Below are 24,245 nucleotides of genomic sequence, written 5' to 3'. Positions count from 1 at the left end.
GGTTCCTGGGCTTCACAGCAAGATTCTGCTTCGGTAGTCTTGAACAGGCCAGGAATCTGCAGTTTGCAAGCCTCGGTGGTCTTGATGTAGATGGTCATCTTTAGAGCATACTTTGAGAGCTTTTCTGAGAGGAATTTACTAATAGCAGTCTCTTAGCAATCCTCTCAGTTATGGCAAGTGATTTCTTACGAGGATGGGGAAGGCAGATAAAATCAGTAAAATGATAATCTCTCAGGGACGTTTACGGTCAGTATTTTATAAAATAAAAGCAATAGTGTTGGACCCTCCCTTTTATAGTTTAGTTTTATGATTTTTGTAGATTTTAGAAGCTTAACACAAGAAATGTTAAGGTGAGAATAAAATGAAAGTATTTTGCTTCAAGAGACATTATAGCAACAGCTGTCATTTATTGAGTAGCTGCTGTTTCCAATTGCTCAGTAATTGGTAGATGAATCTCATTAATGAGCATTACTGTTCTTTATTTTAAATTATGAGTATTTGAACAAAACAGGACAACTGAGACAGATGGTTAGATTTAATTCCATAACTGATTGTTAAAAGAATGACTTGAGCTTCCCTGGTGGCGCAGTGGTTGAGAGTCCGCCTGCCGATGCAGGGGACACGGGTTCGTGCCCCGGTCCGGGAGGATCCCACATGCCGCGGAGTGACTGGGCCCGTGAGCCATGGCCGCTGAGCCTGCGCGTCCAGAGCCTGTGCTCCGCAACGGGAGAGGCCACAACAGTGAGAGGCCCACGTACCGCAAAAAAAAAAAAAAAAAAGAATGACTTAAATCTCTAACTCACCTGCTTCAGGTGAGCTTATATTATTTATTATATATTATAAGGTACCTTGCTTTAGGAGAAAAAGAAGTGGTGATCGATTTCAAGTTTGAATTGATAGTTTGGCAGTGTAAGGAAAAGCTCCTCTATTGGCAGGGCTAGTTGAGAAACAAAGTTAAAATTTACTTGGAAATAGAAAGAAAAAATGTTACTCCAAAGTAAAATGCAAGTTTGTTTAAATTTTTTTGGCACTATGGAGTTTTTGACATCATTTTCTTTGAATTGCCCATGTCCTTCAACTTTTTATGCTTCAGTATCTATGATACTCATTGCTGTCTCCTGAAAGCAGCTCATAGGGGCAATTGGCACACTAAGCAGTTTAGGATGTCTTCAGTTGCTGGTTAGTTCATGATGTAGCATAAAATTTTCTAGATAAATTTGCTAATGGCTTTCAAGGCAAGGTTCCTAATGTCTCCCCATCAAGCACTGTTAAAAAGCCATTGTTCCCATGTAAAATGGAGTCTCCTCCAGTGTTTTGATAAGTAAAATGCTTTCCTGTGCAGTGTTCCATCTGAATAGCATAAAACTCTGAGTTGCATGAGAAACTAAAGCTGATTCAACCGCAGAAAATCATAATACCTTTTCCTCCCATTATATTATATCTTATCAAGAGTCATCTATTCATAACTGCTATTACCAAAAATACATTCACAAACATCTTAACACAATAAAAATACTTGGTGTTATGTCTCAAAGCAGTGTTTACATAATTATGTGTGACTTTGTATGTTACTTTTTGTGCCTTATTATCTTTTTTTTTAATTAATTATTTATTTATTTTTGGCTGCGTTGGGTCTTCATTGCTGCGCCTGGGCTTTCTCTGGTTGTGGCGAGCAGGGGCTACTCTTTGTTGTAGTATGTAGGCTTCTCATTGCAGTGGCTTCTCGTTGCGGAGCACGGGCTTCAGGCCCACAGGCTTCAGCAGTTGTGGCACACAGTCTCAGTAGTTGTGGCACACGGGCTTAGTTTCTCCGTGGCATGTGGGATCTTCCCGGACTAGGGCTCGAACCCATGTCCCCTGCATTGGCAGGCGGATCCTTAACCTCTGCGCCACCAGGGAAGTCCCTTCATTATCTTTCAAAAAGTAATAGTTTTGAGGAAAAGGGGATTATATATTTTTAACTTTGTTCACCAAATTTAGGGTCATATTTCTATAAATATTAACTTATTATTTGCTCTTGTTATGAACTTGTCCAAAATAATATTACTTTGGGAAATACTAATTTTAGAAATCCTTTAAAACTTAATTTTCTTCTTCAGCATTCATGTTTATTAAGCATTTGTTGTCAGTATGCAATGAAAGCTTTTGCATACAACACATAGTTTCTTTGAGAAACTACATGATTGTTAAAACTAGAACCTTAAATTACCATCTTATTTTGTTAAGTTTCATTCCCCAATGGAAGTACGGTCTGGTATTTGTGCTGATTCAGATAGGCTTGGTTTTGGAATAGGATTGGGTTCAGCTGCATATACCCAAAATAATCAAAATTGCAGTGACTTAAATAAGATAGAAGTTGTTTTTTTTTTTTTCTCTCTCTAATGTAAAAGAAAGCCAGAGGGAGGGGGTCCAGGGCTGCTATGATGGCCTCAGGATGTCAAAAGGAACCCAGGCTCCTTTCTTTCTGCTACATCATCCCTCAGCCACTAGCTTCTAACCCTCGGCCAAATAGCGACTATATACAGCCATTACATCGGCCTTTCAAGGCTGCAGGGAGTAAAAAGAGGCAAAGATGAATGCATTTCTTCCCTTTAAAAAGACTTTCTGGAAGTCCCGCTCAGCATTTCAATTCTACTTTCTTTGCATTGGCTGGAGCATAGTCACATATTCATACCCTTTAGCAAGAAAGGATGGTGAATGTAGTCTGTTACCTGAGGTTCTGTTACTAAAGGGAAGAGGAACATGGATTTGGGGGTAAGACCTAGCAATCTCTGCTATAAGTCCTGTATAACAAAAAAAAGACCCTTTTTTGTTCCTCTGTTTGCACAGAGTATTTAGTCAGGAACACACAATTTTTTCGTCTGCCAAAGGATCTCTAGCTTCTGCCCACTTCGGGGAAATTTTTATAAGGATAAATTTACCAATGTCTATAAATATTTGAAATTGGCTAAGCAATATTATGCCTGCTCTATATTTCTAGGGAAATTGATATTTGATTTTGACTGAAAATTTCTTATTCATTTTTAAGTTCATTTGCTTATTGCAGTAAGTAATAGTCTTTTCATAAAGCCTGCCATAGAAAGGAAGTGTTATAGAAATGCCAAATCATAAATAATTTTTGAAGAGCCAAGTGTAATTTCAATTTAGAAAGGGGCTACAACAGGTTCTAAATTTGATACTGGGAAACATTATTGTTTGCTCAGCTTGATTAAACAGTTCTCTGCCTCCCCTTTCTGCTTCCTCTCAAGTCTTGTTTGCTTCTTTCAGGGTATAAAGTCCTTAATTTGTTTTTTGTTTTTAGTTTTTTCTTAGATATACATTTTAAGTAATAACTAGAATTATGACTTATAAAATTATACCAGAACATATAAGACTTTTAGAAATTTCATATAATATCTGAAACATTTATATTAACATATTTCCATACAAATAACCCAAAGAAAGTTTAGTATTAGTTGGTTTTTTTTGTTTGCTTTTTTATACTGCAGGTTCTTATTAGTCATCAATTTTATACACATCAGTGTATACATGTCAATCCCAATCGCCCAATTCAGCACACCCATCCCCACCGCACCGTGGTTTTCCCCCCCTTGGTGTCCATACATTTGTTCTCTACATCTGTGTCTCAACTTCTGCCCTGCAAAGGGGCTCATCTGTACCACTTTTCTAGGTTCCACATACATGCGTTAATATACGATATTTGTTTTTCCCTTTCTGACTTACTTCACTCTGTATGACAGTCTCTAGGTCCATCCACGCTCAAAAAATGACTCAGTTTTGTGCCTTTTATGGCTGAGTAATATTCCATTGTATATATGTACGACAACTTCTTTATCCATTCGTCTTTCGATGGGCATTTAGGTTGCTTCCATGGCTATTGTAAATAGTGCTGCAATGAACATTGGGGTGCATGTGTCTTTTTGAATTATGGTTTTCTCTGGGTATATGCCCAGTAGTGGGATTGCTGGATCATATGGTAATTCTATTTTTAGTTTTTTAGGAACATCCATACTGTTCTCCATAGTGGCTGTATCAATTTACATTCCCACCAACAGGGCAAGAAGGTTCCCTTTTCTCCACACCCACTCCAGCATTTGTTGTTTTTAGATTTTCTGATGATGCCCATTCTAACTGGAGTGAGGTGATACCTCACTGTAGTTTTGATTTGCATTTCTCTAATAATTAGTGATGTTGAGCAGCTTTTCATGTGCTTCTTGGCCATCTGTATGTCTTCTTTGGAGAAATGTCTATTTAGATCTTCTGCCCATTTTTGGATTGGGTTATTTGTTACTTTAATATTGAGCTGCATGAGCTGTTTATATATTTTGGAGATTAATCCTTTGTTGATTCATTTGCAAATACTTGCTCCCATTCTGAGTGTTGTCTTTTCATCTTGTTTATGGTTTCCTTTGCTGTGCAAAAGCTTTGAAGTTTCATTAGGTCCCATTTGTTTATTTTTGTTTTTATTTCCATTACTCTAGGAGATGGATCAAAAAAGATCTTGCGGTGATTTATGTCAAAGAGTGTTCTTCCTATGTTTTCCTCTAAGAGTTTTATAGCGTCTGGACTTACATTTAGGTCTTGAATCCATTTTGAGTTTATTTTTGTGTATGGTGTTAGGGAATGTTCTAATTTCATTCTTTTACATGAAGCTGTCCAGTTTTCCCAGCACCACTTATGAAAGAGACTGTCTTTTCTCCATTGTATATCTTTGCCTCCTTTGTCATAGATTAGTTGACCATAGGTGCGTGGGTTTATCTCTGGGCTTTCTATCTTGTTCCATTGATCTATGTTTCTGTTTTTGTGCCAGTACCATATTGTCTTGATTACTGTAGCTTTGTAGTATAGTCTGAAGTCAGGGAGTCTGATTCCTACAGCTCCGTTTTTTTCCCTCAAGGCCACTTTGGCTATTCAGGGTCTTTTGTGTCTCCATACAAATTTTAAGATGATTTTTTCTAGTTCCATAAAAAATGCCATTGGTAATTTGATAGGGATTGCATTGAATCTGTAGATTGCTTTGGGTTGCTTTGGGTAGTATAGTCATTTTCACAATATTGATCTTTCCAATCCAAGAACATGGTATATCTCTCCATCTGTTGGTATCATCTTTAATTTCTTTCATCAGTGTCTATAGTTTTCTGCATACAGGTCTTTTGTCTCCCCAGGTAGGTTTTTCCTAGGTATTTTATTCTTTTCGTTGCAGTGGTAAATGGGAGTGTTTCCTTAATTTCTCTTTCAGAATTTTCATCATTAGTGTATAGGAATGCAAGAGATTTCTGTGCATTACTTTTGTATCCTGCAGCTTTACCAGATTCATTGATTAGCTCTAGTAGTTTTCTGGTGGCACTTTTAGGATTCTGTATGTATAGTATCATGTCATCTGCAAACAGTGACAGTTTTACTACTTCTTTTCCAATTTGCATTCCTTTTATTTCTTTTTCTTCTCTGATTGCTGTGGCTAGGACTTCCAAAACTATGTTGAATAATAGTGGTGAGAGTGGACATCCTTGTCTCGTTCCTGATCTTACAGGAAATACTTTCAGTTTTTCACCATTGAGAATGATGTTTGCTGTGGGTTTGTTGTATATGGCCTTTATTATGTTGAGGTAGGTTCCCTCTATGCCCACTTTCTGGAGAGTTTTTATCATAAATGGGTGTTGAATTTTGTCAAAAGCTTTTTCTGCATCTTTTGAGATGATCATATGGTTTTTATTCTTCAGTTTCTTAATATGGTGTATCACATTGATTGATTTGTGTATTTTGAAGAATCCTTGCATCCCTGGAACAAATCCCTCTTGATCATGGTGTATGATCCTTTTTTTTTGGGGGGGGGGTGGGTGGGTACGCGGGTCTCTCACTGTTGTGGCCCTTCCTGTTGCGGAGCACAGGCTGCGTACGCGTAGGCTCAGTGGCCATGGCTCACGTGCCTAGCCGCTCCGCGGCATGTGGGATCTTCCCGGACCAGGGCACGAACCCGTATCCCCTGCATCGGCAGGCAGACTCTCAACCACTGCGCCACCAGGGAAGCCCTGTATGATCCTTTTAATGTGTTGTTAGATTCTGTTTGCTAGTATTTTGTTGAGGATTTTTGCATCTATATTCATCAGTGATATTGGTCTGTCATTTTCTTTTTGTGTAGTATCTTTGTCTGGTTTTGGTATCAGGGTGATGGTGGCACATAGAATGAGTTTGGGAGTGTTCCTTTCCTTCCTGTGCAATTTTTTGGAAGAGTTTGAGAAGGATGGGTGTTAGCTCTTCTCTAAATGTTTGATAGAATTCACTTGTGAAGCCATCTGGTCCTGGGCTTTTGTTTGTTGGAAGATTTTTAATCACAGTTTCAATTTCATTGCTTGTGATTGGTCTATTCATATTTTCTGCTTCTTCCTGGTTCAGTTTTGGAAGGTTATACCTTTCTAAAAATTGGTCCATTTCTTACAAGTTGTCCATTTTATTGGCATAGAGAGTTGCTTGTAGTAGTCTCTCATGATCCTTTGTATTTCTGCAGGGTCAGTTGTTACTTCTCCTTTTTCATTTCTAATTTTATTGATTTGAGTCCTCTCCCTCTTTTTCTTGATGAGTCTGGCTGATGGTTTATCAACTTTGTTTATCTTCTCAAAGAACCAGCTTTTAGTTTTATTGATCTTTGCTATTGTTTTCTTTGTTTCTATTTCATTTATTTCTGCTCTGATCTTTATGATTTCTTCTGCTAACTTTGTGTTTTGTTTGTTCTTCTTTCTCTAGTTCCTTTAGGTGTAAGGTTAGATTGTTTACTTGAAATTTTTCTTGTTTCTTGACGTAGGCTTTTATAGCTATAAACTACCCTCTTAGAACTGCTTTTGCTGCATCCCGTAGGTATTGGATCATCGTGTTTTCATTGTCATTCGTCTCTAGGTATTTTTTGACTTCCTCTTTGATTTCTTCAGTGATCTCTTGGTTGTTTAGTAACGTATTGTTTAGCCTCCATGTGTTTGTATTTTTTACATTTTTTTCCTTGTAATTCATTTCTAGTCTCAAAGCATTGTGGTCAGAAAAGATGCTTAATATGATTTCAAAATTCTTAAATTTACTGAGGCCTGATTTGTGACCCAAGATGTGATCTATCCTGGAGAACGTTCCCTTGCGTACTTGAGAAGGAGTGTAATCTGCTGTTTGTGGATGGAACATCCTATAAATATCAATTAAATCTATCTGGTCTATTGTGTCATTTAAAGCTTCTGTTTCCTTATTTACTGTCATTTTGGATGATCTGTCCATTGGTGTAAGTGAGGTGTTAAAGTTCCCCACTATTATTGTGTTACTGTTGATTTCCTCTTTTAGAGCTGTTAGCAGTTGCCTTATGTGTTGAGGTGCTCCTGTGTTCTGTGCATATATATTTATAATTGTTATATCGTCTTCTTGGATTGATCCCTTGATCATTATGTAGTGTCCTTCCTTGTCTCTTGTAACATTCTTTATTTTAAAGTCTATTTTTTCTGATATGAATATAGCTACTCCAGCTTTCTCTTGATTTCCATTTGCATGGAATATGTTTTTCCATCCCCTCACTTTCAGTCTGTATGTGTCACTAGGTCTGAAGTGGGTCTCTTGGAGACAGCATATATATGGGTCTTGTTTTTGTATCCATTCAGGAAGCCTGTGTCTTTTGATTGGAGCATTTAATCCGTTCACGTTTAAGGTAATGATATGTATGTTCCTGTGGCCATTTTCTTAATTGTTTTGGGTTTGTTTTTGTAGATCCTTTTCTCCTCTTGTGTTTCCCACTTAGAGAAGTTCCTTTAGCATTTGTTGTAGAGCTGGTTTGGTGGTGCTGAATTCTCTTAGCTTTTGCTTGTCTGTAAAACTTTTGATTTCTCCATATAATCTGAATGAGATCCTTGCCAGGTAGAGTAATCTTGGTTGTAAGGTCTTCCCTTTCATCACTTTAAGTATATCATGTCACTCCCTTCTGGCTTGTAGAGTTTCTGCTGAGAAAGCAGCTGTTAACCTCATGGGAGTTCCCTTGTATGTTATTTTTCATTTTTTCCTTGCTGCTTTCAATAATCGTTCTTTGTCTTTAATTTTTGCCAATTTGATTACTATGTATCTCGACATTTTTCTCCTTGGGTTTATCCTGTATGGTACTCGCTGTGCTTCCTGGACTTGGGTGGCTATTTCCTTTCCCATATTGGGGAAGTTTTCGACTATAATCTCTTCACATATTTTCTCTGGTCCTTTCTCTCTCTCTTCTCCTTCTGGGACCCTTATAATGTGAATGTTGTTGTGTTTAATGTTGTCCCAGAGGTCTCTTAGGCTCTCTTCATTTCTTTTCATTCTTTTTTCTTTATTTTCTTCTGCAGCAGTGAATTCCACTATTTTGTCTTCCAGGTCAGTTTTCCGTTCTTCTGCCTCAGTTATTCTGCTATTGATTCCTTCTTGTGTATTTTTTTTTTTTCAGTACACAGGCCTCTCACTGTTGTGGCCTCTCCCGTTGCGGAGCACAGGCTCCGGACGCACAGGCTCAGCAGCCATGGCTCACGGGCCCAGCTGCTCCGTGGCATGTGGGATCTTCCCGGACCGGGGCACGAACCCTGCATCGGCAGGTGGACTCTCAACCACTGAGCCACCAGGGAAGCCCCCTTCTAGTGTATTTTTCATTTCAGTTATTGTATTGTTCATCTCTGTTTGTTTGTTCTTTAATTCTTCTTGGTCTTTGTTACACATTTCTTGCATCTTCTCAATCTTTGCCTCCACTCTTTTTCTGAGGTCCTAGATCATCTTCACTATCATTATTCTGAATTCTTTTTCTGGAAGGTTGCCTATCTCCACTTCATTTAGTTTTTTTTCTGCGGTTTTATCTTGTTCCTTCATCTGGTACATAGCCCTCTGCCTTGTCATCTTGTCTATGTTTCTGTGAATGTGTTTTTTGTTCCACAGGCTGCAGGATTGTAGTTCAAAGTCCTTAATGTGTTTGAAACATTTATCAATCCATAGTACACCCCATAATAATGCATCTGTGTTTCCGGTTTATGACTCTAAAGAAAACTACACAGCTAGGCTGCCCAACTTCATCATACCTCATTCATGCTATGCCTAGATTTGTCTCAGTTACTCACTTGATCTTGAAAAAGTTTTACTGAAGAGAGGAAGCACCAGATGTTTTTAATGTTACATATGTACTTCAAACTGAAAAACTGGACTCATGTCATTTTTTCCCATTTTCTGTTTGTTTGTTTGTTTTCCATAAAAAATTGAGATAATTAGTGACAGGGTCCTTATTGGAATGTGTGCTAGAGCCCCTTTGTGTGTTGTATGTGCTTTAGAAAACAATATAATGCTTTATTGGTAAGGGTGATACATACAAGTTTAAGCTGAAATTTAAAAGAAGCAAATCATTGCTTTAGAAAATTAACATTCATTTCACAAACTATTTTACAGCTGAAATAATGTTGGCTTTTATTTTTAAATGAACTAGAGGATATAATAGAGTGATGAGAGTGGTTCACATAAGCTTTTAATAGGATTCAGACATCATCTTCTCCAAAGCCTGCATATTTATTTATACATGTGGGTTGTCATAGTGCAGTTTTATAAGCTGTATTCTTGGCTTTTACCTTTATTTTTATTCACAGCAGAGAGGTAAAATGCCTTGAGACCCTTAGCAAGGAAAGGAGGGAAGAACTTTTAAAACCCCACAGCTGTCTCGTATTGGCAAATGAAGCAGTTATTACCGTAAATCCTCTCTGTTACTTATTCAGGAATGAAGTGTCATGAATAATCAATTTTTAAGTTAGTAACTGAGAGTTAACAAATTATTACTATACATTAATGTTCAAAAAACAAGAATTCAATACTTTAATAATAAAATACATTGATTGAATGAATTTTGGTTCCTAAAGGAATGGGGATCATCAGTATGCAGTGTTGTCATCATTTGACTGTGGAAAGACAGGAGTAAAGATTAAAACATGATTCTTGTTAATAAAATGTTAATAGGATTGACATTTGAATGACGGGAGCCAGGGGGGTGTGTGCATGTATGCCAGTAATTAATGTTAATGCCAGGCACTGATGTAAGTGCTTTGCATTAAATAACACATCTAAATCTCAAAACAACTCTGTGGTGTGGATACTGTTCACATCCTGATTTCACAGATGAGATGTCTGAAGCAAAGTGAAGCTGAGTACCTTGCTCAAGGTTACACAGCTAGTAAGTGCCAAAGATAAGATTCAAGGCAGCAAGCCTGGCTTTAGAACCCTGCTCTTTACCCCATGAGAGTGTGAGTGTGTGTGTGTATGTGTGTTACTTTCCACTCCTACATTCTGGTTTACTCCATGCATTTTGTAAGTGAAGAAGAGCTACACATAAGTTGTAAGATGGAATAATTGGAGTGATACCTACATGATGATGCTCATGATATACAAACTTTTTAGAAATGGCTAATGACTAGTCAATTTTAAGTGTTTTAGGAAAAAAAATTAGAATAAGCCCTGCTCAAACATGACAGGGATTTGGAAAGCTAGAGGGAAACATAGCTTGTTAGACAGGCAACAGTAATTACTATTAAAATGTCTACAGGAAAAAGTTGTTCGGAACTGGACATAGAGGAAACCCTAGAAAGATTTATGGGCATTGGCAGCTAGAAAAGTGTAATCTCCAGCATTGTTTCATAGAATGTGTTTTTCCCCTTCCTAATCCTGATTTAATATATTCAGTGTGGTTTCAGGATAGAAAATTAACTCGGCCAAAACAGAAGCTTTTCCTCCTAATTGCTTGTATTTGAAAAGGCATGTTGAGGATCCTCTTGAGTAAAATATTACCCCTAGTCTGAAAGCAATCAGTAGCTCTTGCAACTGTTTATAAGCGATATTTGAAATAAACAGCCTCAGTTCTTTTCACCGAAGTCCTCCTTTATAAAACTTAATACACTGAAGTGCACTGCATCATGATACTGATGTATGACATACACCAGCAGTAAGCATTGAGTTGTTCTTTTTTAGCCTTAATCCTATCCTGGTAGATTTTCAAGAATTCTTTGCTGCGTGATCCCAGTTTGGGGGCTAAGGGAAGCCATTTGGTTCTTTATGCCTGTGCATATAGCAGACTGTGTAGAAAAATAGCAGGCATGGAAGCCCCTTAAGATCAAATCTAAAGGCCAGCTATTAAGTGATGGTAGGTGGTGTCCAGGGATCTCGGGGGACTCACCAGAGAGCATGACGCCCCCTGCCACCTGGGTTTTGTTTGAAGTATATCTGTTCTAGGGTGGAGAAGATTTTAAAGTGCTTTATAAAATGGAAAACATGAAACACTGTTGAGGAATTGCTGTTATAAAGGATTAAACGAGCAGATGAAGTATTCTCGTGTTTGAAGTAAGCATTTAGTAGGAAGGATCGCTTCCCTCACAGATAACAAAGTAGGAAAGTTAAGTAAACCCAAGGGATGGCTGATCTCACTAGTATCTTTAAGAGAGAATGAGGGAAAGTGCTAGCCCTCATTTAACTGCACTTTTTCCCACTCTTAACTATGATAATTCCCAAGAGAAATGATGATCAGCTCACACTTAAAAAATATACACAGGACTCTAGGGGCTTTAGTTCTAGAAGACATGACCCAATCTTCTATAACCAACTCACAAAGTTAATGAGGCTAAGATTGGCATACATTTCCTCTTTTCAAGTATTAGATAACATTTTAAATAAGAGGATATGCAGCATAATCCCTAGAGTAACATTAACTCACGCTCTAAATGCAAGTTATTAAAGAGTTTCAAGATGCTGTTCCTCTGATCTGCCAAATGTATAGCCTCTGAGCTACAGCTTTAGCATGTGGGTCTTAGTTTCTGCAGATACCAGACTTGTTTGAAAGGAATTGCACTGGCCAGGTGTCTTTTCTTTGCAATTTGATATTCTTATAAGTAGCTCTTCATCAGAGCCAGCATTTCATTGTCTAATTTGAGCCCTGACCAAGTGTCCTTCACCTTTATGAGAAGCACTAAACTGTTAGGACCAACAGAAGGCATCAGTGGCGTGGATCTACCCGGGTCTGTTAGAGCTCTTCACAGTGACTGCACCAAGAATGTCGCCTGCTTTCTTTGTGCCTGCACTTTATATGGTGCTGATATCACTGTGCTGTCAGTAATCTTAAATGGCTGAGACACAAGCTTGAAACAGCTGGAGGGTTTCGATATCACCAGTGTGCTTGGGTGAAGCACAGAGCAGGATGAGAATGTTTGTAGACAGATCAGAAGAAGTAGGAAGAGGTAAAGAAAGAAGACATCTAAGCATTTGATTTTTACGGACAGCACCAGGAGGCTGAGGCCTGTCTTGTCATTTTCATTCCATTAACTTCAGCAGTTAATACAATGCCAGGTCCACAGTTGGTGCTTAATAAATATTTGTTGAATGAACAAATGAATGAATGAATGGAGAGTAGCCTCCTGTTACTACTCTAGCTACCATCTAAGCAAACTAAAAACAATAACAGACATAACTAGTGGAATGGGGAAAGGGTGGGAATCCAACTCATTTCATGTCTTTTAGGATGTAAAAGAGTCAGTCACATCTCTTTCCCTTCAACCTCTGATGCAATCGAGCATGAACTCAGAAATGAGACAGGGCTCGTAATAGTCACTTTACACCTGGTAAAGCTGAATAAAGAGCATACTGTTTAGACCTGGACATAAAGTGGGCTTCCTTCTTCTTGCACCCGATTTGAATTTACCTCCCTAGACTCAAAGAACATCTGGACAGCCAAAGAATGGATTATGACATGAGAAACATGATTGAGAAGAGAGAGCGCGTGATGTGGGAAGACTCCCAGAAAGCTCAACATGGTACATATATAGGGAACACTTTGCTAATTCTCCCCAGTCTGAGGAGCCAGTGAGGGAGGAGAGAGGCAGAAAATGGGAAGAGGAAGAATATGGTTCCCTCTGTACTTTCTGTCCCTTTAGATCAGGCATCAGTGATGAGACAAAGTGACTCATTCAACACTCATGGAGATTCACCGTCTAATGGGGTTTGGACATTTATTGAGTAGTTACTATGTGCTAGGGACTATTGTACTGATCAGAATGATTTACAGTAACTGTGGAGTAGCTACTGCTATTTTCATTTTATAGATAAAGATGCTCAGGCACAGAAAGGTTTAGTAGGTGGGGTAAGATCTCACAGCTGGGAAGTGGCAGAGCTAGGCTTCAATCCCAGGCAGTGATTCCTGAACCCGTGCTTCTTAATGACTATGCTGAAGGAGTTATCACCTATTATGGTAGTATGAATAAAAGACTAGGAGCTCTTCCTAATTTGACAGTTACAAAGCAGTACACTGTAGGGCACTGAGGGAAGAAAGGAGGAAAGTATATATCTCCTTTTTTTAAATTTTCATCTCTTTTCCTATTTAGCTCTGGAAATAGATAACAGAGAAAAGAAGACACATCTTCTGAGTGCTCATTGCCTTTCTTAATTTACATTTCCGCTTCTTTGGGCCAATATTATTAAATTAAGGGTGTGGAGTCACAACTAGTTTCCTCCCCACGTCACCTGTATTAAAAGTACTGGAGTATTTGGAAAGCCAGCACTGTGCCCGGCTTTAATCTGAAGACTGACTGGATGCACTTAGTCGGTGTAGTGTTTACATCCAGGCTTTGTGGAGAGAAACTACAGTGACTAGGAATGGGAATCCTGCCCTGAAGACCCTGTCATTTAGTTAAAGAAATGGAAACACACACTCAACACACACTCAAAACACAAACAAAATTTAGACAGTTACAGAACAGCACATTAGAAAGTACCAACCTGCTAAAAAAGCAGGTGATCATGCTGTATGGGGTTAATCAGAGAAAACTTTCATTTTTTATATTTCCATTAATCTGAAAGGAAAAAAAAATTAATGAGCCTTTAAAGTTTCAACTAGGGAATAGTTTATTTGAAACTTAGGTTGGAACAACCCATGCCCCCGCCTTTAGGAAGTTCTTGTCTCCGTATCACTCAAAACTATTAAGACCCATTCTTGGGCATTAGCTGAACATCTCTAGTGGCTCCAGCAGTACCCGTAATCTGAACGTGATTTTTCCCACCAGAGTACATGAAGAGAGTCTTCAAAAGCACCTAACCTACAAGGAAATAACTTGCAGATCTGAAGTACCAAAGGCTTTTACATCGGTGTAGGCTGGTGGTAAAATAAGTGACTAATGTTAAGGAATCATCTCTAAAATGCAGAATTACAGAGAAGTGCTTTGAGAGCTTCTTACATCTGTGGAGATTTGTATCATCTCCGTAGACATCTGAGATGCATCGAGGTCTTGATTGGTCAAGATGAATAGGACTAATGATCCCTCAGAAATCCAAAGGCTTCGTATTAATTACTTCTCAACAGCTGGCTATATTTATAGTACTACTGGGGATAAGCAGCTGAGTAAGGAAACTGCAGATTTAGAAGTGTCCCTAAACAATTTACCCTCCCTTCCCAGAGTTGTAGCTACAGAAGGAAACAGAATAGAAAAAATGTGGTTCAGAGCTTCCATACTGAAAGCCAGGACATATTCCTGTTACAGCAAAGTTTTATTTGTTTTTGTCTTTCAAGTAAATTAGTTTTCAACATTTCAAAACCAAGAGATTCGTGGGATGAGCTGTGAGGCAGTGCCAGACATCCTGAACTTCTTATAAAGAATGACATCTGTCCCTGGTGTTCAAAACAGTGCTGTCCTTAGACCATTCTGCTGTGATGGATAGTTTCTTTGCTGTCCATACAGCAGCCACTAGCCACATGTGGCTATCAAGCATTTGAAATGTGGCTAGTATGACTGAGAAACTGAATTTTAAATCTGTTTACCTTTAACCAACTTAAGTTTCTATAGATACTTATGGTTAGAATCTGTCACATTGGACACTGCAGTTCTGAGCAACCAAACAGGCTCCAGGAGTTATAAGGTCAAAGTAATAGATATCTGGGTTTCTACCGGCCTCTGAGATCACAGGAGATAAGTAGGTTCTTTTCTCATTTTTTGGAGGACATTTGTCCAGCCTCTCTTCCCCGAACTCAGACTCATATATCCAGCTGCCTACTTGACATCTTCACTTGGATGTCTAATGAACATCTCAAACCTGACCTGTCCAAGGTTTGGCTCCCTCTTTCTGCCACCTCCCTGCCAGGCCCCGTGTTAGACACTTCTAGTGCTCGTCCATATGGGGTTGTCCCTCTCCTTCTGGGGTCCCGGGAGGACAAGACCTCTCAACTTCATTGTAGTTAGATGAGGCCACCTCTTCTGGTCCAGGGGCTCCGGGTGGAACCCCTGGACCAGAAGAGGTCACTTCCAAGCCAAAGCATGCAATTGCTGGTATGGTGCCCTGCAGTACTCTTCATGTTATATATGTCCCTAATAAAGTCCTATATATTCAGTCCCATCCTAGAGGACCTGGACTAACACATGTAGCCAAATTTATCTTTGAAAGATGCTGTTTTTGAATACTCCTCCTCTACATAAACTGACAGTCGATTAACATCAGATCTAAATTTCTATGCTAGTTTTTAATAATTTGAACCCCTAAGGAGTCCAGCCTAACCAGGTCATCCTCTAGTCTTCTTGTCCACGAGGATTTGCTCAGATAATTCCACGTGCTGGGAGTACTCTCTGCATTTGCTCCATTTCGGGCTTCCCACAAAAGAAGCTCCCCTTTCAGTCCACACCCCACCCATAACTACTTCCTGATGGTGTTTTTTTTCCCCTGGGATAGAGCGGATACTCTGCCCACTTGTCTGTTCCTTCTCCACCAAGTCAGCTTCCAAGGCTGTGAATAACTATGGAATTAACATACCATTTCTAAAACAATTACTGACTTCACATGCTTAATTCTAAATGGTACTTTACTGATATTACTTAAATTTGTCTGGTTTTGCATGTAAAATAGAGATGATATCCCTCTAACAACTTTCCTATACCCTCTGGGAAATAAAGTAAGACATCATCCAGAGTAGGAATAATCTCTTATTCCTGAAGGAAAGTACTCATTACTTAACAGAATTAGGATATTATCCAAATATTTATTGTAAAGTCACCTTTAATGACTTGAGAATTAATGGGAAAATAATGGATTCGATTTTGCTTTACTGATTTCTCAGCATATCTCTCTTCAGGTGGATTATTTTCTTTTTTAAATATATCAGAATGTTTAAGTCATTTATATGAGCAAATCTAACAAGATAGTAAAATTAAGACCAAAAGCATGAGCTTTCATGGCTTTGTGACAGTCATTATCATGGAGTGGACCAGCTAAAAAATAGAAGAATATTTAACTTAAATTTTATAGCAATGAAAATGTCAAACTTCATCCAGATTCATAAAAGGTAGGGTGGTCTTCCATTTTTTTAACAAAATAATTCTGAAGTCTAAAACAATTTGGAGCATATTTTTACAATTAAATTCAATCAATTTTAAATCTCATTTCAATCTTTTCTGGTCTCAAGAAGAGGTGAAAGGGGTAGAAGAAGGAAGCAAATCTTGATTAGTCTGCCTTTTGCTTAGCAAACAGTATAGAAGGACATTTTATCTGCTGCTCAAATTTAAGCCCAAGAATATTCTTGATTAAGTAACATATTCTGTGATTAAATAAAAAAACATTAAAAAGTTTAAACTCCGTTCATCATCCTGTATTGAGCCTCGTGACCAGTTTTGATGGTTGTTATCCTAGAAGCCAGTAAGAAACATTCTTTCTCATTATATTAAATGTCCTTTAGGGACTGGAATCGTATTTGGAGATGAGTTTATGAATGGATACAACTGTAATCTTCCCTCCCAAACCTGGCCCTGCCCTAGAGGTGTTTGCCATCTCAGAGGACGGCACCATTGCCCATCTAGCTGTTGAAGTTAGGCATCTGGGAGTCATCTTGATATTTCCCTCTCAGTCGTTCCCCACCAGGTTCTGTTGACTTTTACCTTCCAAGACAAGTATCTTTCCAGTTCAGTCTCACATCATCTCTGCTGCAGCTACTCTTGTCTCTCGCTTGTGCTCCTGAACTATCCTCCTGAAATTGCTCCTCCTGCATCCACTGTGCCATATACTCTTTTCCAAACCCTACAGTTCAATTACGGTGAACTTTTAAAAACACAAATTTAATTATGCTCTTGAATGGTGCTTTTCAAATAAAACCCATAATCCTGAGCTGGTTTACAAGACCCTGTGTGGTCTACCTTCAGCCTACCTCCCCAGCTTTGAAGAGAGCTGTATTCTTTAGGAGCAGGCTTACTAGCATAAGGGGAATGCACCTAAAATAACAGTGGCTTTAACACAACAGAATTTCTGTCTTGCGTAAGGCAATCGGTGTGTGGCAGCTTCACAGTCCTTCGGGTTCTAAGCTTCTTTGATCTTGATGCTTTACCATCCTCATCACAGAGCTGCCACGTCATGGTCTAAAATGGCTGCCCCAGCTACACCATCACACATCACATCTGCATTCCAGCCAGGAAGGAAGAAATGGCAGGTCCCCTCCCTTCAAGAACATTTTCTGAATTTACCCCCATTATTCCCACTGTGTCTTATTGGTCAGAACTTACCCATGCACATGGCCATACCCATCTGCAAAGGAGACTGTTCTGGGCCACCATGTGCCTAGCTAAAAGCCAGGGCAGTATTGTTTAGAGAAGAGGGAGATAGATTTGGGGGGACCACTTAGCAGTGTCTATTATAAGAGCTAAATCCTTATCTTCCAGAGTGGGATGTGAATCAAAAATAACTGATAAAGAAAAATCAAGAGAAAGTACATAGCATATTATTAGAAATATGGAGGCAGATATTAGAGCAAATAGATAAAATGATTGAAAGCGGTTGCTTCTGGGAGACAGGAATAGACTGGGGCAGGAGACTGCAAATGCATATTAAGCCTTATAGTACTGTTTGACTTCTTCCATGAAGAACAAATTTATTTTGAGAAAAATTACATTTTGAAAAGAGTTTTTAAAAGCATGGACTGAGGCCACGGTTGTGAGTACACATAAGGACTGGATGAGTTTACCCTGCAGAGCCCTTGAAGTTGTGTTTTTATTTCCCACCTTGCCAATTATCGCTCAGCCTTCAGTATTTATGCAAAGGTGTTGTTATATGCATGAATATTGTCAAAGGTTAGAAGATCATAAGAATCAAGTTCAAGATATTTGGTCACAGGCAATTCCCCCATTTTTTCTATTACTAAATTAGGCCACCTGGGGTATAAAATATTGATGAGGCATTAAATGTCTTTGACTTAGGCATTTTGTCTTATTTTCCTGACCTAGGCTGATTTGTAATAGGTTGTCCAGGAGGATTTTTCTGATTGGCAGCAGCACTCCTCACTTGAAACCCTTTTCATCCTTTAGTGTCTTGTAGCAGGGAAGAAGGTAGGCACTGTAAACTACAACCTACAGAAGATTGCTTCATCAAAATATGCAGACACAGAGGCCCAGAATGAAAAGACAGAGAGAAATAGAACCTGAGGTGATGGAAAGCTAATTCTCTGCTGATCAAAAAGAAAAAAAAAAAATTTCATCTAAATGAAATATTGTGAGACTTGAGAAATGATTACCTGCTTTTCATGAGAAATGCATCAAACCTTAAAATTGCACACCTTAATGGGTTTTGTTTGTTAAATGTTTAGGCCAAGAGGAATTGCTGATAATAAGAGACAAAGGTCTGAAAAGGAAAACCTTCATTGGGCTTGTATTTAATCACTTTTTATTTTCTCAGATCTCAGTCATGTCATTATCTGGCCTCGGTGCCTACATAACTTAATTAGGGGAGTACAGGCAGTGATGGGAACAGGAGGGCAAAATGAAAGGGTAACAATTTAAACGGACTGCCTGCAGATGCCTGGTATGGATGGAGATGAAGCCTATTAAGGACCTAATTCTAGAAGAAGCTCTTGACATTGATCATTTGTGAAAAGCAGAATTGTTTTCTTACCCACGTACAGGTTTTGTACACTTATGTTTGCAAAGCTTAAGTATTGGTACATCTGATCAGCAGCTTGTAGAATTACTAACACCAAGTCACTCTGAAAGAATAGACAAGGTTATTAACTTTGGCAGAAAATGAAAATTTGGCCTTAATATACATGTGAAATTGAATTGTCTATAGCACAAAGCTTTGGAAATTACCCATGCAAGATAAGAAAACTATCTAAATTTAAAATTGTCCTCAGTACAGTGAAAAGTAATTTTGCAAACTGCATTTTTACTGCATTGAAATCCATAAAGAGATTGGCTCTGTGAATTTAGATTTAGACAGAGGTTCAGTGTCTTCTAAAACTGGTAAATGAGATGGAAAATGTACTTTAAGGGGAGAAATGAGTTTCTGGAAATGCTGCAGGAAGGCAGGCTCCCTACCCCACATCCTTGAGTCTGCCCTGAGACTAGTCAGCTTCAGAGGAAAGGCTCTATCTACTGTGGCAGGCATTTGGAATGAGGACATGCAGACAAGGCCTCAATTACATATAGCAGGCTTCAAGAGTAGGATAAGCAAATCAAGTAAAGCCCAAAGCAAAAGGCATTGGCAGCTTTTCTAGTTAGTATAGTTCCTCAAGTGGCTGGGTCCTTGACAGTGAAAAAAAAAAACTGGGAAACTGAATATATTTTCTTAGATCTCAAATAACTTAATAGTTTTCTTATAATCCCCTGCCTGGAACAATACTGGGATAGAGGATTTGGTTACTCTACCTGTCTTCTCATGCAAAAAATGATCTTCTGTATAAAGAAAAATCTAGTTTTTCATTCCCTAGTCTTTGGATTTCTTTAGCTCATAAGAACAAACATTTCTTGTTTATTATTAATTACATAAATTATTATTTGTAAAATAAATAGGTGATTATTTACCAAAGGTTGATTACCTATCATTTTAACCATCAAAAAGAATACATCAGCACAATAGCCAAGAGTGCAACAAGGATTAATATTAAACTTGGGTTTAGAGTTCTCAGAGTTCCTATTTTAATTTAGAGTTGTAATGATGAGGAAACTGAGAACAAGGAAGTGTCTGCCTACTGTTCTTAGAGCTGCTTAGTAATAAAGCTGAGTCTAGACTAAGGTCATCTGAACTTCCAGATAATTTACGTATTTGTTATAGCTTATCAAAAATCAACACTGCTGAGTAGACAGTACACCAAAATAATACAGTCAACTGCTCTTTCCTCATCTGTACATGATTTTCTTTTTGCTTTTCAGGTATTGCTGTGCTCTACTTACACCTCTATGATGTGTTTGGGGACCCTACCTACCTACAGAAGGCACATGACTATGTAAAGCAAAGTCTGAACTGTTTGACCAAGCATTCCATCACCTTCCTTTGTGGGGATGGGGGTCCCCTGGCAGTGGCTGCTGTGGTGCATCACAAGATGAACAATGAGAAGCGGGCAGAAGACTGCATCACCCGGTAATCATGTTTCTTTCTGAGAATTGTTATCTAAACATTATGCCTTAATTCTGTGTGTGTTAGCAAAAGAACACTTTATTGAATTTACTTTTCTCTGAGCAGTAAATCTTACTGCTGTCATTTGATCAATCACATTATTCCTGAGTTGTAGTTAAGGAACAACCATTATAATCCTTGTTTTATTGCAAGGTATAATGACACTGGGCTTCCCTGGTGGCGCAGTGGTTAAGAATTCGCCTGCCAAGGCCGGGGACACGGGTTTGAGCCCTGGTCCGGGAAGATCCCACATGCTGAGAAGCAACTAAGCCCATGTGCCACAACTACTGAGCCTGCACTCTAGAGCCCACAAGCCACAATTACTGAAGCCCGCATGCCCTAGAGCCCGTGCTCCGCAACAGAAGCCCGCAATGAGAAGCCCGCACACTGCAACCAAGAGTAGTCCCCACTCGCCACAACTAGAGAAAACCCACGTGCAGCAAGGAATACCCAACGCAGCCAAAAAATAAATTAATTAATTAAAAAAGTTAAAAAAAAGAAGATATAATGACACTGAAATGTTCCAGATCAAACATCAGTTCCTTAGCATAAATGAGATCAAAAGCCTAATCATGCGATTACTAATCCAAGGTGCTATCCAGGATCAATAATTTGAAGAAACATGGTGCACGTGCTGCAGTGGGCTGAGAGAGGCCTCCGAAGGGAACAGAGTCAAAACTGCTTTGCTTACAGGCAAATGACATGCAAATCCAGATTTTCATTTTTAATGTAAATCAGGGCAACCCACTAGAATTTTATGAATCATGAAGAATTATGAAACTTTTGTACAAATAAACCACAGTTTTTGCTTTAGTAGAGTTTATTGAACACTCTTTCAGAATTCTACTAAGAAATCTGGCTGCCGTGCAACTCTTCATGCCGTGCTGTTAGGCTCCCCATAAGTATGCTAACATGCAGATAGTTGCAATTACAGCAGAGATTTCTTTGTTTTGTTGTTTAATAGACTTGACTTTTTAGAGCAGTTTTCAATTTACAGCAAAATTGAGAGGAAGGTACAGAGATTTCCCATACACCCCCTGACCCACACATGCATAGCCTCCCCTGTTATCAACATCCTCCACCAGAGTACACTTGCTGCAATCGATAAACCTGCATTGACACATCATAATCACCCAAAGTCTGTAGTTCACTCTTGGCATTGTACATTTCATGGGTTTGGATAAATGTGTAATGACATGTATCCAACATTATAGTATCATACAGAGTAGTTTCACTGCCCTAAAAATCCTCTGCGCTCTGCCTATTAATCCCTTCTCTCTTCTTCCTAACCCCTAGCAACTATTGGTCTTTTTACTGTCTCCACAGTTTTGCCTTTTGCAGAATGTCACAGAGTTGGAATCGTATAGTATGTAGCCTTTTCAGATTGGCTTCTTTCACTTAGTAATATGCATTTTGATTTCTCCATGTCTTTTCATGGCTTGATAGCTCATTTTTTTTTTTAGAGCTGAACAATATTCCATTGTCTGGATGTACCACAGTTTATGTATTCATTCACCTACTGAAGGACACCTTAGTTTCTTCCAAGTTTTGGCAATTATAAACAAAGCTGTTAAAAACATCCATTTGCAGGTTTTTGTGTGGACATAAGTTTCCAGCTCTTTCTGGTAAATACCAAGGAGCATGATTGCTGGATTGTATGGTAAGACTATGTTTAGTTTTAGGAGAAACTTACAAACTGTCTTCAAAAGTGGCTGTGCTATTTTGCATTCCCAGCAGCAGTGAATGAGAGTTCCTGTTGCTCCACATCTTTGGCAGCATTTGGTGTTGTCAGTGTTCCAGATTTTGGCCATTTTAATAGATGTGTACTCGTATCTCATTGTTAGCTTAATTTGCATTTCTCTGATGACATATGTCTCGGGGCATCTTTTCATATACTTATTTGCCATTTGTATATCTTCTTTGATGAAGTGTCTGTTAAAGTTTAGCCCATTTTTTAAGTGGGTCTGGCAACATTTTAATTAGTGATCATCTCTGAGCTGACCATGGTTTTTGATTCCCACTGTTCATTCTTATAAATCACTGTTAGAATAGCATTATCATTTCTGATTTTATTTGTTGAGGATCCCTCTGCTTTAGAGGTTCACAAGCAAGTCTCATTCAATCAATCACTCTTAACTTTCATAAAAATAAATTGTAGTGGCCTTTATAGTCTATTATGATAATGCCAGCCTCTCTCAAAATATGTACAGCCAAATAGTAATAGTTTGGTATGTGAAGAATGTTAATAGGTATTAAATGAAAACAAGAGTTGTGTATTCAGACACAGTGGGGAAACACTAATTAAACAAAGTTACATATGTGCCTTTACTGACTGCTCAGAGTGTTCAGTAGCTTTTATACTTGGGGGAAACCCAGGGGACTCTAGGGAACAGAATTTGCCACACTTGTCATGTAGGCAGCCCTTTTTCCTCAGGACATCTTCAGGCCTGTGGTTCTAACACTTTTTGGGGAATAATACCATATATTAATACTGGTTTATTATAAAACGCTCTTAAGAGAGTAAACTAAAATTTCTTTTTTTTTTGATACCTTGGTATTGAAGGTGTTTTTCTTATTTATATCTTTTTTTATTACATTTCAACAGTATTTTATTTATAGATTTGCTAAGGTTAAACATATAAAATGTGGATATATGATAGGAAATAGCCTGTTTGTGGATGCAGATTTAATTTTTTAGATTTCTAGAGTTCATGGCAGACCAGAAAGAAAAAAAGAATTATTTGTAAATTACTTTCACATCTCCTCCCTTTTAAGGGAAAAATTTCTAAGTCTTTTCAGTTCAACTTCAGGAAATCCAACATTACTTGATGTCATCAATTATTTAATAAACCTACTTACTTGTTTTACTTTCTACCTCACCTTTTTCCTCACATCACACAGCCCTTTTATATCACAGACACTCTTATTCTCCGTGTGGTGTCTGTGTTGTGCTCTACTGCCAGCATAGTATTTCATCTTACCATTCCTGTATTTGCTTAATATAGTGGTCTTTCAGAATCATAATCTTGAGTTTTAGAAACCAAAAGGACCTTTGGGATTAATGAAAGTCTAATCCTTAGACAAACTGAAATCCAAAGAAATCAGTTTCCCTAAGGTAGGGGTTCTTCGCTTTGGAATTTTGAGAATCTTAGGGCTTCCAGAGGTATATAGAAAACCCCCAAACTGCATTCAACATGGAGAGAACATTTATTACACTTTTCTTGGAGGGGTCTGTGACTTCCCAAAAGGAGTGTGTGTGCATGTGTGTGCGATCATGTTCAAATTGTCCTGCAGTTGTCTGAAGCAAGTGTTGGGGAAGATAATAAATAGCACTAGTTCTTCCTACTACTTGATTTATACTGTCTGTTTTCTCCCTTCCTTCTATATAGAGATAGCTGGTGTCACTACACAAATAAAGAGCATTGCCTGTTTTGTGCCCAGTTAAGTGACTATAGCATATAGCGTGCTTTGGGGACAGCACTTAGAGTGATGAAGCACTTTGGCTTTCTGGGCAGAAAATGTTATACCCTGTCTCTTTTGTAGTGTGATGAGTAAGAAAAGGACTTCTTTTTAAAAAGTTACAAACTTTTGATGACAAAAGGCAAAAACTCTCCCAGTAACACCCTGGGGAAATATTGCTAGGAGTGGAACAGAATTATCCTGTTTTTATATGTCTTTTTTCTTCCTTCAGTGACTTGCCTCTTCTAAAGATCAGTTGCTATTAATATCAACATAGCAAAACAAATAAATGGAGCTGCAATGATACGGGTTTGAGAGTTTTTGAAAACATATAAAATAACCATTTGATTGATAAATGCTGTCATTTCTTCATTTTATCT

The 24,245-nt window shown here is 38.4% G+C and overlaps 1 protein-coding gene across 1 annotated transcript in view; it reads left to right on the top strand.

The window, feature by feature from the left end:
* Positions 1-24,245, top strand: part of LANCL1 (LanC like glutathione S-transferase 1) — a 44,311-nt gene that overhangs the window by 4,722 nt on the left and 15,344 nt on the right. Inside the window, exon 4 of the mRNA XM_082841376.1 lies at positions 20,163-20,370. Coding sequence (XP_082697502.1) covers positions 20,163-20,370 — 208 coding nt within the window. The remainder of the gene's footprint in view (positions 1-20,162; positions 20,371-24,245) is intronic.

This window comes from Leucopleurus acutus (genome assembly GCF_964270905.1).
Source record: "Leucopleurus acutus genome assembly, chromosome: 6".
Lineage (NCBI taxonomy): Eukaryota > Metazoa > Chordata > Mammalia > Artiodactyla > Delphinidae > Leucopleurus > Leucopleurus acutus.
The sequence above is the reverse complement of the archived record's forward strand: the minus strand, read 5'-3'. Positions and strand labels throughout refer to the sequence as shown.